The following is a 16,301-nucleotide window of genomic DNA, read 5'->3' on the forward strand; positions in this document are numbered from 1 at the left end:
GGGGCATCCCGCCGGGAACGGGACCGTGCCCGGCGGGGCGGGCCCCCAGCAGCGGTGGAGGAGGAGGCCGCGTCGCAACTCCCTCACGGAGGAGGACGGCAGCCAGGAGTTCACCACCCGCAGCCGCTTCCTTTACTATCTCTTTAGCCTGGGCACGGAGCTGGGCAACGAGCTCTTCTACATCATCTTCTTCCCCTTTTGCATCTGGAACTTGGACGCCTGGCTGGGCCGGAGGCTTATCATCATCTGGGTGTCGGTGATGTACCTGGGGCAGTGCACCAAGGATGTCATCCGCTGGCCGCGGCCTGCCTCCCCGCCCGTGGTGAAGCTGGAAGTTTTCTACAACTCCGAGTACAGCATGCCCTCCACCCACGCCATGTCGGGCACCGCCATCCCCCTGGCACTCCTGCTCCTCAGCTACGGCCGCTGGCAGGTAACGCTCACCTCCTCCTCCCTGGCTTTTCCAGCCCCGGGGTGTAAGGCTGTACCAGGCTTGATTTCTTTTGCTGGGGAGAGAGGGGCTGAATTCGGGTAAAATGTGAAATTCGTGCTTTATTCCTTAGTTCTCCTACCCTCCCTCCCCCCCCCTTTTTTGGGTTTTAATTTTTTTATGCTCCAAGCGAGTGCTCGTATAACAAAAGCTGTTTTAATAGTTCTGTTTTCTGAATGGAAGTTCTGCTGACTTCGTGGATGGCCAGCTCAGTACGCATTAAACATCTGCTTTAACAATCTGTATTTTGGTTTTGTGATTTTTGTATTTTGCAACTTACCTCTTGTAGGGTGAGTGCTTTGCACAAAGCTTGGAGACCCATCTGATATTTTACAAGCGTTTGGTTTTACTGACTGAGAATTTGGTGGAGAGCCAGGAACTAAAGGGTTTTTTGCTGGTCCTTCTTTGCTTTAAGTCACTTTGTAGCTTTGCCTTTTCTTTAATACTGTCTTTTAGCGTCATTGCCCAAAAACTGAAAATTATTATTTCTGGTTTGCAGAGTACATACGCTTTCAGATGGTCTAGCCAACTATTAATGTGCTAATGATTAGCAGGAGCTGTTAATCTTTTCAGCGCTTTGATTCAGCAAAATCTGAAGACCTTCCTGTTGCGATTTGGGGCAATAAAGTAACACGGTTGATAATCTGGTTTACGCGGGTTGTGCCATGTGTTTATGCACTTGCTGTTAGCGGTATGGGTGTCAGTAAGAACTCCAAAGGAAGCGCAACACGCATTCAGCTCTCTAAATCACCGCACCCGTTTCATTAGTAAACGAGGGAGAAGGCTTTCCCAGGCAACAAATGTTCAGCGTAGGGTTTTGAGGGCTGTGTGTGTAGTGTTTAAGAAGTTATGCAGTAAGTCTACTCTTAAGTTGTAATGTTTACAAATTCTTATTGTAATACCTGCCTATTTTAGGTCAGATTTATGTCATCTTGGTAGAGGGAACTCCCTTTTTAAGCTTTATGCAGGAACTGGACTCACCATCCCTGTTGTTAACAATCACGTTGTCTGCTGTCAGTGTGACACGTTCTGGCTCTATCTTAGCATGTAGAATGGGTACCTGAAAGGAAAGAGGTCGTTGACGGCTAGAGATTGTATTTTGCCTCTCTTTAACCAGAGTTTATATATTTACTTCTGCAAAGTGATACAGTGTGACTGTGATACAGTGAAAGGTATTGGGGTTTCCTATTCTTTGCTAGGAAAATGTGAAGTATCACTCTGCTGGAATTGTGCAGGCATCAGATAATGCCATGTTTACTGGGTCTTTGAAACAGGTATTTTGAGTTCTGTCACTGAGATGGTTAATCTTAACGTTTGTGGGTTTTTTAAAATTATTGACTACAATCTGAATATTTGATTATCGCTTGTTAGATGTGTAAGGCTGATGTCAGTTGGAAGAATGAAATGGATTTCTATTCCTTTGCTCGTGGGATATCTCATTTAGTGGTATCAGTCCATGAGCTTTATACAGAGTCTGATGTCATGTGTACAAAGGAGAACCTGGCTCAATTACTTTTATAGAACCAGCAAGCTGATGGTTTGTGAAATGGTGTTTTTGCCAGTGAACCAAGTTTGGTCTTTGGTTTGCCAACCTCGCAACTGCAGTCTAAGTACAGTTCTAATTGACTAAACAGATTTATGATGAATGCATACTAAGAAATCATAAACACTCAGCCTTGCTGTTATTCATTTAAAACTATGCGTAACAAGTGGAGGGATGTTTGAGTCGTAATCTTAATTCATTTTTCCTATGAAATGGGTTTGAATATCAGACCTCTCAGAAATCAACTTCCACTATTTCAAAATGTTAATTTTAAAAAAAAAACCAACCCAAGCAACCCTTCTGACTTATGAATTATTTCCAAATATAAATCAAAGGTTGACCTGTGGCATGTTAAATACCTTTTGATTCACCTCTGAAGAGAGTTTTTAGCCTTCATCTAATGGTCGGTCTGTTCTCCGTATTTTACCAGTGTTGAAAGGGAGAGGAGTCTGTATGGCAACTTTCTGTCATGCTGTTCTGCAAATAGAGGGTGTTAAAAAAAGACCGACCTGAGAACTTCTTGGAAAGCTATTAATGACAAGGAAGCTTGTAATAACTCTGATTTTTATTATATGTATTTACAGATAGCTAGATTTAAACTTCTTGGCAAATGTTGGGGTACAGGCTTTCTGTATATTCGGTATAAGCAAGCATTACACAGACCCTGATCATGAGTCTGCATCTGTTTGTTCAGAAAAATCATAGTGGAGCACATGAACTTAAGGAGATACAGCTATAACTTTCTGCAGGGACTTTATTCTGGAGTACAAGTAACACATTTAGTCTGTCACTTCAAGGCTTATAATAAACCAAAGAGAGCCAGTCTTGCTCTAAGAGGTTCCTCCAGTGAGAAGAGAATCACTTTCCTGTATAGTTTATTTGGAGTTTGCTTCAATTTGTCTATGACTTCCTACTATTGTGTAACAGTTCTTGTCTGTCAAAGACAATCTGTGAGTCTTTCCCTTGAACAACATAGAGAACAGAGCAAATCTGCACTTATTTTTGTAGGTGTGGCCCAAATTGTCCATTTAAAATTTTTGATTTCCAGTAGGTTTTCTTTTAACCTGTTGAATGAAGCTGTTTTTTCCTAGTTTTTAATGTCAATAATACTATTAAAATTATTTTCCTTTCATGTAGTATTCAAAAGGATTTTTGACTATACATAGTAAAACTAAAATATTTGCTTATAAACAAAAATATTCAAGTAAATTATTTTCAGAGATGATGTATTTTATGGATGGTTGGGGTGAATTTTCCCAATTAAAGACTTTGGACGTAGGGAATAGTCAATTATTCAATATTCAATAACCTACTTTCAGACAAACAAATTATGTTAAGATAATTTTCATAATAGCTAACTGTTCTGACCGTCGTGGAATATAATTTTTCAATTTCTCCTTGCGTTATGGGAGCTTGCCTGAAACTTTCTATTCCACTTGGATAATCTTAATCTATTTGTTTTTGTTAGAACTCACCAGGGAAGACTGCTTGTTTCAAAGACACTTCAGTCACCTTGAAATATAAAGCTCATGCCAAAGCTTGATGTGAATTAAGTAGTGTTATAGATCTTGGTATTTTTCTTTAGTCTTTGAAGTTCTGATACTTTTAAAGATGACGACAAGCACTTAAAAAGGTTATACATCTTGCTATGACGTAGGGAAAAGTATGCCTGTATCACCTTGGGGAAAACCTGCTTGCTTTGAAATATTGACAGCTTGAGCCAGGCTGCCTTATATACTATCCTGAAAGGGGCGGAAGAGGTGGTGTGAACTGGTAATTCTCTGCAAAATCTCCAAAAGCCTAAGACTGAAACTACTGTTAAAGTCCCTTTTTTTTTTATGTTTAATTACTTTGAACTGCAGATTTCAAATAGATATCAACACACATTTGATTAGAGATGTTGCTTGAGTTAAGATGGTACCTGAATGTGTTATAACCTTGCTGTTTTATTCTGGGGAGGGGAAAGAAAACAAATCAGAGAGAAAATAGGCTTTTCTCCCAGAGTTCCCCCTGGATGCAACCTGGCTGTAGCAGTAGCTGTCTGGATTAGGAAGTTACGCTCCTTCCTGAGCTCTGCATTAATGAGCTGAGTCAGGAACTGCTGACTCTCACTGTAGGCCGTTGAACGAACCTCATTAAGTTGATATTCAGCAGGACTGGTGAGTAGCCTCTAACTACATTAACCAATGTGGTTTGAATGGGCTTCTTTTCTGTAGCAGTTTAAATCGCTACATATGACAGCACTGTCCTTCCTATGTACTTGTCTGCCAATGTTTTATATGCAAATCCTGTCGTCAGTGACTGTCTTTCCACACCACTGATAAGTGACCTTAATATGCACTACTGCTAAACCTGCAGTAGACTGCATCTGTTCTGTAATGGTTTCTTTGACTGACGTACCTAACAGTATTTTTCAGTTTTCATTTACTTAGTGCTCCCCTGAGTCTCTGTAGTACCAATTGTGTAAGAATGTCACACTGTGCCGCATCAAACACCCTTCCAGGAATCTTTCATGCGCACCATTACTTTTATCAACCAAAGCTGATGAATCTAATCAAATGAGATGGGTTTGGCAGAGTCTGTATTGGGATTTCAGAGAGATCTGCATCGTTCTATGATATTGATTGACTCTACTAAATACTACTTCTAGAATTGTCTGCTTCCTCTTTCATTTCAAAAGGCGAACTTCTCACAGATCCCCACTGGGGTTGGGGAAAAATTGGTTATTTGGGTTGGATGAATAGTCCAATCACAGTACTGCTGTAGTGAGAATTGTACAGAGAGTGGGCAAATCCTGGTTTTAAGTGTCCTTGTTGAAAAGCTTGCATTATCAGTAAGACTGCTGTAATGATAGAACTGGAAGCTACATGTAGGAGGCAATCTCTTACATATTGAAGTCTGTGTGTAAGAGCAAGTACAGACTCCTTTCAGAAAGAGAATCACCTCATCTCTCAGAGAAACCCAGTGGATTTTGGCTGACATACTAAAATATTGTGAAGAAACTTGGGGCAGAGATGCGTGCTTGTTTAATTAGTTGTCTTATATGTGTTTCTTAAACTAAAAATTCTACTGACATGAGAAGCGTCGCTGAAGGGGGTGATCTGAAAACCCTGCGTTGTCCACACAATGAAGAGCTCTTGAGTAAGAGAATAGACTTAGGAGGGTGAGCACTGACCTTGTCTTGTGTATTTGAGTTGTAAGGTAGTCTTTTGTGGGCCATATTAATGCCTCTAGTTTATTTGTAAAGGAAGCTGGTAAAAGTTGTGTGGCCTGTTTGGTTCAGGTGCTCTTAAAAGTTTGAAAAGAACATAGCCAATTCTTACAAACTTCATTGGGGAATCTCTGTCAGAGGTATGCAGCAGCCTGTCCTATTAAACTGGGTTGATTGGCATTAAATATATTTAGTTTTGCATAAGCAGGTCTTATTTCATGTAAAGGATTGTGGGGGGGAGAACATGTGAAAACAAGTGCTGTAAGGTTAGATGCAGAGTTTTTGATGGAGGAAGTATTCAGAGGACATGCATATAGGAAAAAAAGAATTGCTCAAGTATGTAAACCACTCATACTTCCACATAGAGTATTGATTAAACCTGAGGACTTCAGTTTGCAGAAAAACTACTTTTTAGGTGTCGGGGGCATAAGCAGAGTCAGCTGTTGGTGATTCTTGTTGGGTGTGTTCAGGGAGGGATTTATTTTTTTCTATAATGACCCCAAGGAAAAGGAGTAACAAGCTCTAATTCCTATTGTAACACTAATTTCTTTTCAGATGATGTGTAGCAGAAGAGTAAACCTTTTACCTCCCTGCAGGGCTGTCATTGAAATCTTTGTCTTGGACTTTAGGGTGGAGGTTCTTGTAATGATACGTAGCCCTCTCAAACTTTTCTGCTTTTTGATGTTAAGGTTGATCAGTGGAAGAAAGAAGAAAATTGTTTCATGTAGCTTAACCAGTGTTATTTACCACTTGGCCTCTTTTGAAAAGACCAGTTTTTGTCTGTTTATTTTTCCTAAAGTGACTCCTAAGTGGCCTTTCCTTTTTAACCATGCTCTTTTCCCTTTTATTCTGCTCACTCCACAAAATCACTTACATGCTGTGCTTTTTGTAGTCATCTGGCCAGCCAGGGTCTCAGGGTCGTTCTTGTAAACATTGATTATAGCTTTTCATTTGGACCAGTTATTGGCAGTAGTCATATCTTATTAAAAACATGATGCTGCAAGTGCTGCTTGGATTCTTTCAGTGAACTCTGTCCCAAAATGATTGTCTCAAACTCGAGCTGAACTTCTGACCTGTCATATGATTAAAAAGATGATAATTGGGTAATACTGTTAAACACTGAAAATATTAGAAAATTAGTTTGTATGCTGGAAATCTCTCCAGTGTAGAATGTGCTTTTAAAAACTAAAGAAATGAGCATCTAGAGTGAGTTTTAAGAATGTTCCATTACGGACGAAAGAATTTTCTGACCTAGGTCAAAGCTTTTAGGACAGATTGTTTCCTTATGAGCACTTTTAAACAATGGATGTGTTATTAAGACTCTTGGCAAAAAGTCAGATTAAGGGGAGGGAGGATGATAGGCACTTGAAGGAAACGTTTTCTGTGTTATTCAGTCAGATGCTTGCAAGCCCATTTCGGAGGATACAAGAAAATGGGAATTTCCCATAAAAAACATAGGGCATAAGTCTCAGACTTAATGGGAATAGTTTTCACTGCTGTTTACCAAATATGACCAATTTAATTCAGTTAAATTGATTAAAACAAGATTCTGGATTTAGGAACAAAATTGAAGCCTGAGGGATGGTGAATACTCAATCAGCTTTATTCCTAGCTTTTTTTTTTTTAAACTTAATAGGTGAATTTAAGAAATAATATATGGGTTTTATCCTTGTTTTTAAATAACATGCTTGGTGAGCTGTCCCTTAGGAGTATACATCAAGACTGGGACACTTAATGGATATGATGTCTTCAAAGAAAAATATCCACTCAAACATTAAAAAGCCAAAATGTCAACCAAAGTATCTTTTTAATCTATATGTTGCATTTGTCTCTAGTCTCTGCCTTGCTGTCAGTTCCATCTGCCTCCACTTACGTTCTGATGTCGTATTTGTACTACATGCGTATGCATAAGATTAAAGTTTTATTCTGGCCTTTGGAAAAGTATTTGTCTAAGCTCGATGTCAGCAATTTGATCTGATATGGAACGTGGGGTGCTTTTCTCAATGAGAAAAATGCCAGGGTAATGTGGGTTTTGAGTCAACATTTGGGGTTTGAAATTCAGATTGAGTACTAGACGAATGTCTTTATTTTTGTATAAGCTTAAGATTTTCAAATCACAAGATTTTTTTTTTTTTAAATTTAGAAAAAGAAAGCAGTATGCAGTTCAGTAAATACTCCCCACACTCAAACTTGTTGAGGTGGCATGGTAGCTATGGAGGCATAATTAGTTTTTCAGGATGCACATAGGATGGTCTTAAATATGACCTTTTGTCCTTTGTGCCTCTGTCGATCTGATTTGGCATGTGAGGAACCAAAGGACTAAAACTGATGGAGTTGAGTTTTGCTTTAATATCTGTTGGTGTGTCTATGTACACCTATACAGAAAAGATCTTGAAGTTTATAACTCAGTGTTAACTGTTATTTTTTAGATTTGTGAATACAGTATTTTCCAAAACAAGACACCCAAGCAAACCTCAACAATGTGTGCTTATGGCTTTCTTCCATGAATGCGTGAAATTAATATAAAGTTTTCACATTAATTTTTCATAAAATGTGCCTATTTTTAAGTAGAAAACATAGTAAAAGCTTTTTTCTTTGAAGATTGATTTGCGTTTGGGAGAGAAGCTTTATGAAATCCACTATTTATTGTGAAGCAGGGCTGATAACAAATGTTGGTACTCTTCAGGCACTATACTAATAGAAAATGTTTTGGTATTTGGGAGGATTTTGTATGCCTGGGCAGTGGGAGGTTATGCGAAATACACACAGGTAGTCATTTTCTAGATGAAACAACATTTAGAAAATGCTTGTTAGTACCTCGATATTGCATTCTCTTCAGACAATAATCTGGATGTAAATGCATGGTATCAGCTTTTTCTATAAGAATCAAGGCCGTGTCCCCTGTTGGTGTTACGACTTGCCAGGCTGCTGAGGAGTTCTCTTGCTGAGCTACAAGGTGTGTGGGAGTGTTAATATTCTCCTTTAGTCACCTGGTACACTTATCCCTACATGTGAGGACAAAGTATGTGGTTACCTTATCACCTCAAGGCAGATCTGAAGAGGTGCTACCAGTTCAGTGTTCCAGGAATTCTTGAACTCGGTATGCTGGAAAACAGCCCAAGGAGGAGGAGGGTGTTGTGCTTTATTTGTGTTGAAGTGTGGCGGAGAGGGTGTTATTCTGCTTGATTTCTGCTAGTGTCTAAGGAGCTCAGTGAACTGTGGAGCCCCAGAGAGTGCATACAGTGCTCTGGTGCTCTGCAGGTGGGTTCTGGGGCTGTGAGAAGAAAATCAGAATGGTTATGGGGGCAGTGCAGGGAGGTATGGATATAAGATTGGAAGAAACCGGGGCAGATGAAGCTTAACCTCTTCAGGTCGAACTTTATTCCTGTACTTTAGGCATAAAGGTGTCTTTATGTTTGAAGCTTCCTTATCAGTCAGTAAAATAACTTACCACTTCAGATAAACTGACAGCTGTGTAGCTGAGCTGGTTACATAAAGGTGGGAGCATAGAGAATGCTTACTTGGCAACTAATCACAAAAACTGACTTAGCTGTTGTATTGTGGATTATTATTCTAGTGGAAATTAGAATAATTGTTTCAAACTTCTCCTTCTTTATACTGGACTTGATACAGTACAGCTCAGTGTACTGTAGTGAGTACGGTCTCTTGGGTGGAAAAAACCTGGGTTTAGGACTTCTGTGATTATTATTATCATGTGTTAAAGGTACTATAAATCAGCATGTGCCTAATAACTGCAGACATGTTTGTAGACAGTTCATGCTATAGCTATTTCAGTAAGGATAATTTGTCTGGGTTTAAGTTTCAAATTCCTTGTTCACTTAATGCATCAGGGTTAAATGTATAATTGACTTTTTATTGGGGACATAATAGGGAAGTGTTTGAGCTCTTGTATACACATGCTTTGCTGCAGAGGAACTAAGCTAGCCAGTGTTTGCGGGTGTTTTAACAGGTATCTGCTCTCAGTACTATTAAGACCAGAATTAGTATGAGAGATGACAGAGCCAAATATTACTTCCAAAATCTTCAGAGCTGGAGTTTGACATAGCTTCTTCCTTCCCTAGTTCCTAACTAAGAGCAAGCATTTCTCTTCACTTCCAGAAATGTATCCTACTCTCTCTGCTGTTTACAACCACCTGCCCAGGATTTTTAAAGCAAGACTCCACACTTACACCTTTTCCTTCCTACTCCTTGTTCTTAGGGTCTTGCTATTTAGCTGCTCTATCCTCTTCTCCCCCACAGTATCATTGCCTGCTATAGCCTGCTGAGCCTGGCACTTCACTGGTCTTCCTGCTAAAGCTCCAGCTTCTGTTCTGTCAGGTATTTCAGAAAACATGGGAAAAGTCTGTAATTTATTAACGAAAAGCCTTACCCCTGATGAGAGTCTGAAAGCACAAAAGATGTGTGCCAGGAAACAAGAATGGGCTTATGGTGTCAAGTGATGGGCAAAACTGTTTGAAACTTGACATGTGTGAACACATTCAGGCTCGTTCTACCACCAAGTAATTGTGATGCTGTTAAATTATCTGGTCAGGAGGCTTGTATTGCTTCTGAAGGAAGTAAATCTTCCCTTGCTAGTCTCTTACAAACAAGAAGCCTGTTTTCCCAGGCTTTCATCTTGCGGAGCATGTACAGAGGTGCTAGAAATTCCTCTTTGCTTCAGAGGATATAGGGTATGCCTATCCTGTATATCCAGCATTTCTGCTGTGGTAGTCTTCTGGGGGAGGTGTGCAGCAGCACCACACAGGGAGGTTGTGTGGCTTCTCTTCCTGGTGCAGGCAGCATTACTTCTGCCCTGAGATAATCGACATGATAGAGGCATGATGGGGATGCACTTGTAATGCTCTGCTCTGGTGGTGCAGCACAGGGTACAAGGATGGCTTCTGTGGCTGCTGTAACAGCAGCAGCATCTGATAAGTGTGGAATCATGTCTTGAGTGTGACCTAGTTACTGGCATATTGCGTGTTGTTAGCATAATTTTGAAAGGCAGGACACCGAATTTGTGCCTTCATCAGTTCCGTCAGAAATGAATCATTAAGTACATAATTTTGTTTAGGTACAATTTGTAGATGAATATATAGAAACAAAGAATGTTGGTACAGGAATTAGAGCTGAAACTAGATATAACACAACTGTGAGCTGGTCATTTAGAGCTGATTTTAATGTGAACTCTATTTCTTGCGTGAAATGTAAGCTTCCCAATTTTAGAGAGCTTTTTTTTAGTTTGCCGTGCTAATGTGGTTGTGGAGCTGAGAATTCAAAGCATGTTGGAATAATGCAGATGACTGATGATTATCTCTCAAACCTTTTGTTGAAAGACTGATTTAGAAGCTTGTCAATCTGTTCAGTGGCCTTCACAGAGGACATAAAACTTTCTCCAGTAAGATCAAAGATACTGCCTCCAATTGGTTGGATAGTCTACCCTTCCGCTTACCCGTGAAAGTAGCAAGGGAAAAAAGGCAAGAAAACTGCCTGTAATTCTCAGTTTTTATTCTGAGATTCGAGTATATCTAGACTGCCTGTTTAGATTGAAAAGGCTTGCAATTGCTTTCATGTAGGAAGTGAAGCAATTTTGGAAACATGCCGGTTTGTCTTGTGAGTGCTTCTTTTATAGAACTAATGATTATTTTTAATACTGAAAAAAGGAAGATGTATCCTGTCTCATACAGCATTTTGCAATATGGCAATGGGGGAGGTGTTTCACTGTGCTGTAAGATGTGAATTAACATACTTTTATCCAAAACCTAAGGAAGTTGAAAAACTAAGTTGATACACAGGCTGATATATGCTTATTAAAACAAAGTCACTTATTCCTGGTAAACAGTCCTTGTTAATACATAAATATTTTATCAGAAGATGAAAATAATTGTTTGATATTTTGTGTTTAATGAATGTGGATTGTAAGAGGAAATTTGTGTGGGTTTGTAGAGGACAAAAAAGATGACTATTTTAGGAGTTTCATATGATGCTCAGAGATTAAGGACTGCAGAAACTGAAACAGTGTGTAAGGAGTTTATTTGTAAATTGTTACAAGTTATTCCTTGTCAGGAGAAGGGTGAAGCTGCTAGATTCTGTCCTGATAATTGTTAAAAATACTAGTATATTATATAGCTGCTTCATCCAGTGTAGAACTGTCCTGTGGTTCACAACACAAGGCTTGTCTCTGCCCTTATTGCCAAATTAGGACATCATAATGTGGCAAGACTGCTACAAAGATCTGTTAATGTCCTTCTGCTTTGTCTAAAAAGTTATGACCAATGTCCCAAAATGAATATATCCAGAATGCAAAGGGAGAGGACAAGGAAAAAGCTGAAAAAGTTTGACTTAATGTTTTGACCTTATGAGAAGTGGCCTTACTCAAGGTGGTCTAATAGCCTTGGGTAGGATGGGACAAGGAAAAGGCTAAGCATAAGTTGGATTAATTGGAATTAATTATGGATTTTTTAGTGATTTTTTTTTTCCAAATTCTAATATAATCTCAATTTTTTTTTTCCCTACCAGTATCCCCTTATGTTTGGACTGATCCTGGCATTCTGCTGGTGTTCTTTGGTTTGCTGTAGTCGAATTTATATGGGAATGCATTCAATTTTGGTAAGAAAATAATCTTACTAAACTTCTATTTTAATGTCTTTCTAATTTCATAAGCTTCCATCCCACTGAAGTTTTACAGTAATTGTATATAGATGGCTTTCTTTAGAATGTCTTACCACTTAGGAACAGAATATTTATGTTTCTTCAGCAGAGCAGTTGGTACAATAGCGAAAGGTAGATGTCGAACTTCTATAAATTTATACTTTTCTTTCATAAACCAATCTACACTTGAAACTTAACTGATGTTTAGTAGCAATTTTGGTACAGAAATTGATGACTGCACTAAAGGGTGGGCTGAAGTTCTACTCCACAGAGTAGAAATAATTTTGCAGGATGAGAGAACGGCTGTGAATGTCCACTCAGGTTCCACGCCAGCTACTCAGAGTGCATGCATTTCAGAATGGTGTGCTGAATGCCAGGGTTTCACTTACCAGAATTTCTGAAGAACCATATAACAAAGTGGTCATCCTTGAAAACCAGACTTAGTTATTCAAAAGGCTGAAATGAAATCAAACTCAAAAGTGTGCAGTGTAAAAATGGGAAAACAAGAGCACTACAAAATGGTAATCGGAACTCAAGACCGCTTATTAGGATGGCTAAAGTGGTTTTTAGGATCACTGGCTAGAAAAAGAAAAGCTAAGAGAAAACAGTAAGCCTGGTAGATGAACACTGTAACAGGAGTATGTGTAAAAGGCAGCTCAGAAAAACTGAAAAACACATTTGCATTAATGATCAGGAGGCTTCCCAAGTCAGGACCACTTGTGTGGAGGATGATGGGATGAACTGCTAGTTCAGCTGATAGCGTCAGCTGATGGGTGATGTCTTTAGAACAAAAACATGCGACAGGTAGCGGTGCATCGTGTAGACTAGGTTATCCAAGGGTTTGATATCAGAACTCTCGTGTTTGAGTGCATGTAATTAACCATGTGTTGCCTGTAATATACCTAGGGTGGGGCGGCAAATATGGCAGAAGGTTCTCAAGGTTGCTTCTGAAATAAGCAAGTCTGACTTTCATATGAATCAGTTGTATTTAGAGCCTTTATCAAGCATTCACTTAGTGGAAGTTAATAAAAATGATTAATTGAAGAGGGAGCAACACAGATACTGCTGCCACAAGTCCTACTTCCTGGCTCATATGGAAAAGTTGATAAGCACATGAAGGAAAGTGATCTGGTTTCTAGTGCTTGGATTTCAAAAAGCTTTCAACAAATTCCTTCTTAACAACTAAAGGTGACTAAAATTGCAGATAAAGATAACTCTGTGCAAGTGAGTGAATATTTGACAGTAACTGAAATATAATGATAAATATAAAAATAATTAGAGCAGCCTTTTAATGAAGAAAGTACCTTCTTAAAACAATAATAAAACTGAAATTCAAGTATGAAACCATAGAAGTTACTTCCTCCTCTCCTTTAGCAGTTGGCAAGTTCTCTGTTCTTGCAGTACGGTTAATTCTGAAGCTGGAGTGGAAAGTCTGAGCTGCTCCAATGCCTAGTGGCAGTGGTCCTCGACTGCCTTAACAGCTGTTGCTGCCAGCGTGCCTGTGCATCGGAACCCAGGCGCTTGGATCCAGTGTTGATGTGCTCCAGCAAACAAAGTTGTCACAACTTATTTCACTGGGTTATCTTGATGCTGACTGGACAAGGACCGTTATAGTCAGCAAATAAGTAGATCTACAATTTCGTTTGATCATAGCTTCATAATGATCATCGTCGAATCACAATGAAGATGTCCTATTAATAGCCAATCAGACACAATTTCTTACCTTATCTTTAACAAAAAAGATGCAAACTTGTAAGGTAAATGAGGAGAGATGACAATCCACAAGTTGCTTTTAGCAACAGAGCACCTAGGCTTGTCTTGTTGCTAATTTAAGTTAAAGTCTTTTCTGAAATAGTTATTGCACTGAAACTGTATCTTTTTCTCTCTTCAACAGGATGTTATTGCTGGATTTCTGTATGCTATTCTTATCCTGGTTGTCTTACATCCAGTTGTGGACCTGATTGATAACTTCAACTTAACTTACAAATACGCACCCTTAATTATCATCAGTCTCCATTTAGCCCTGGGCATCTTCTCTTTTACGCTGGACACCTGGAGCACATCGCGAGGAGACACAGCGCAGATACTGGGCTGTGGTGCTGGAGTGGCCTGTGGCTCTCACGTTAACTACTTAATGGGTCTAAAGCTAGATCCTCCTCCCGATACCTTACCTTTATCGCTTTCCTCTCTCACTGTGACTGTGTTTGGAAAAGCCATGTTGCGGTTGTTGATTGGAGTAATAGTTCTGTTGTTAACAAAAATAGTGATGAAAAAAGCCACCATTTCACTGGCATGTAAAATATTTCGCATACCACATGATGACGTACGGAAAGCAAGACAACGCATGGAAGTTGAGCTTCCGTATCGCTATATTACGTATGGAATGGTTGGGTTCTCCCTCATGTTTCTTGTTCCTTGCCTCTTCCACTTTATTGGTCTTTCTTGATGCAGTTTTATCACTTTAGATAGGAAGAACAGAGCTGGTTGCTTTGTGAAGAGGTGCACTAGTTTACTAAGGGAAGGCCAGTGAGCTTGGCTTTAGCAGGGTCTTCACTTTAACAGCAAAACGAAGCAGGCAAAGCATTTAAAGAATTTTGCACGTCTTTGGGTAGGTATGGGGCCAGAGGCAAGTATCAGTCCTCGAGAAGTGCTGAACTCCATAAATGCTATGTCTAGACTTACTGCTTAACAAAGTCTGTGTGTGTGTGAGATGCCATGAGTGTATCTGGAATGTCTGTCATACTGTACCTGTATGCATCGGTATTTTAACAGGTGAGTCTGACAGCTAATCAGAAAGCTCCATTCATGATCTTTTTGCCATTTCATTGTAATTTATTCAAGTTGTTGGACCATAGGCTGCTAAATTTGCTTTCCTCTATTCTTTCCTGAAGCCCTGCTTCAACATGTTTCAGCTAATAGGCATTTCTTAATGGACCAAACTTGTAATGAGGTTGAATTTCTCTAAAAAGAACAGAAGTCTTTCTTTAGCCCCCTCTACAGAGTAAAATGGCTGGATTGATATTGATGGATATCACTAGAGTATGTATAATTCAGGTACTGTACGGTTTAATTGTGCCTTTCTGTTGCTGAAGTAAGAAATGCCATATAAACTGTGATGTAAAAAAAAACTAATTTTATTTTAAATCTACATAATTAGGCAGATATTTTAAAACGTTAGATTGTCTACATTGCTGGCATGGTTCAAGGGAACCGGAATATTCAGTTATCCTGATCAAAATTGCATAAATGAAATGACCCAAGAATTGCTCAAGATGATGTAAATGGGCAATAATCCCTTTTGTAAGTATTTTTAATGTGTATTGTAAGTTACTAGAAGAAGATATATTTTTCTGGAGATTGTTTATACAGTGGACACATACTCAGAATTAATTATCTAAATATATAAACAATAAAAACGCCCATTCTGCAAAGAAATGGGCCTCACTTAATCCAAACTAATTTAGAAGGGCCATTGGTTTTAGATATTTGCTTAGAAAATATAATCCTTAGTCTAGAAAAAAAGTATTTTTATGCATTAACAGACTATATTTGAAGGTGATAATCACTTTACCCAGTTTAGATAGCTGTAAGATGATATAACGATAAAATTAGTTTTTAATCATTCTGATAGGCAGACTGTGAGCAGTCAAGACAGTATGGTCAATGTATAAACGGTTTGTGTGTATCTAAATTTTACTGAATTGTTATGCACTTTTCAGCTTTTCATGATTCGTTTTCCAGTGATGAGTAGAATATGACCCTTCAACTGCAATTTCATGTGCCTCTTCTGTGCTTCATTTTGTTTATATTACTGTGTTGCCTAATCTGTTCCTTCGATGCCAGGAACTGTAATATTGCAGCAAGCGCTGTCTCACTGACAGACATGAATTACTTTTGTATTGTACATTTTTTCAGGAAAAACATAATTTGGTTGGGAAGTATAGCAATTAGATCGAGTACAAAGCTTACATTTTTTGTAAACAGTTTTTGGAACTGGAAATTTTTTATATTGGAGCTCATATCTCCGAACTGTTAATATGTAAATGAACACAATTAACTTTATCTCCTTCCTCAAAGCAGAGTTACGGTATGCTGGCATTAGGTGATGTGAAAAGCTGACTTTTCTGATGCATTTCTTGAGTGCATTCAGAAGGCACCGCTGTGAGGGTATTGAAGAGAACGGTTAGTGTGTTGACCAGCTTCTGTAGTTGAAAAGAAACCTTGTCGAAAACGGTTAGCTTGTTTCAGCGCGTTTCCGGATTTGACTCTTCTATCTCCTTCCTCTTTTGCAATTTATTGCTGAATGTGCAGTAAAAGGTAAATTGGTTTCCTGGGATTTGAGGGAGGAATTTCCCCCGATTTGGTTTTGCACACAAATAGTATCCAACAAATAGCTGTGAGGAATG

General features: G+C 39.0%; 1 protein-coding gene across 1 annotated transcript; it reads left to right on the forward strand.

Annotated features, from left to right (window-relative positions):
* Positions 1-49: 49 nt before the first annotated feature.
* Positions 50-14,341, forward strand: SGPP1 (sphingosine-1-phosphate phosphatase 1; the record flags this gene model as incomplete). The annotated part of the gene is made up of 3 exons (XM_010152363.1): positions 50-433; positions 11,764-11,853; positions 13,790-14,341. Coding segments are annotated over 3 exons (1,026 nt in total), but the record flags the coding sequence as incomplete, so codon positions are not given.
* Between the last annotated feature and the right edge of the window lie 1,960 nt (positions 14,342-16,301).

Source organism: Eurypyga helias, unplaced genomic scaffold (genome assembly GCF_000690775.1).
Source record: "Eurypyga helias isolate BGI_N326 unplaced genomic scaffold, ASM69077v1 scaffold10460, whole genome shotgun sequence".
Taxonomy (NCBI): domain Eukaryota; kingdom Metazoa; phylum Chordata; class Aves; order Eurypygiformes; family Eurypygidae; genus Eurypyga; species Eurypyga helias.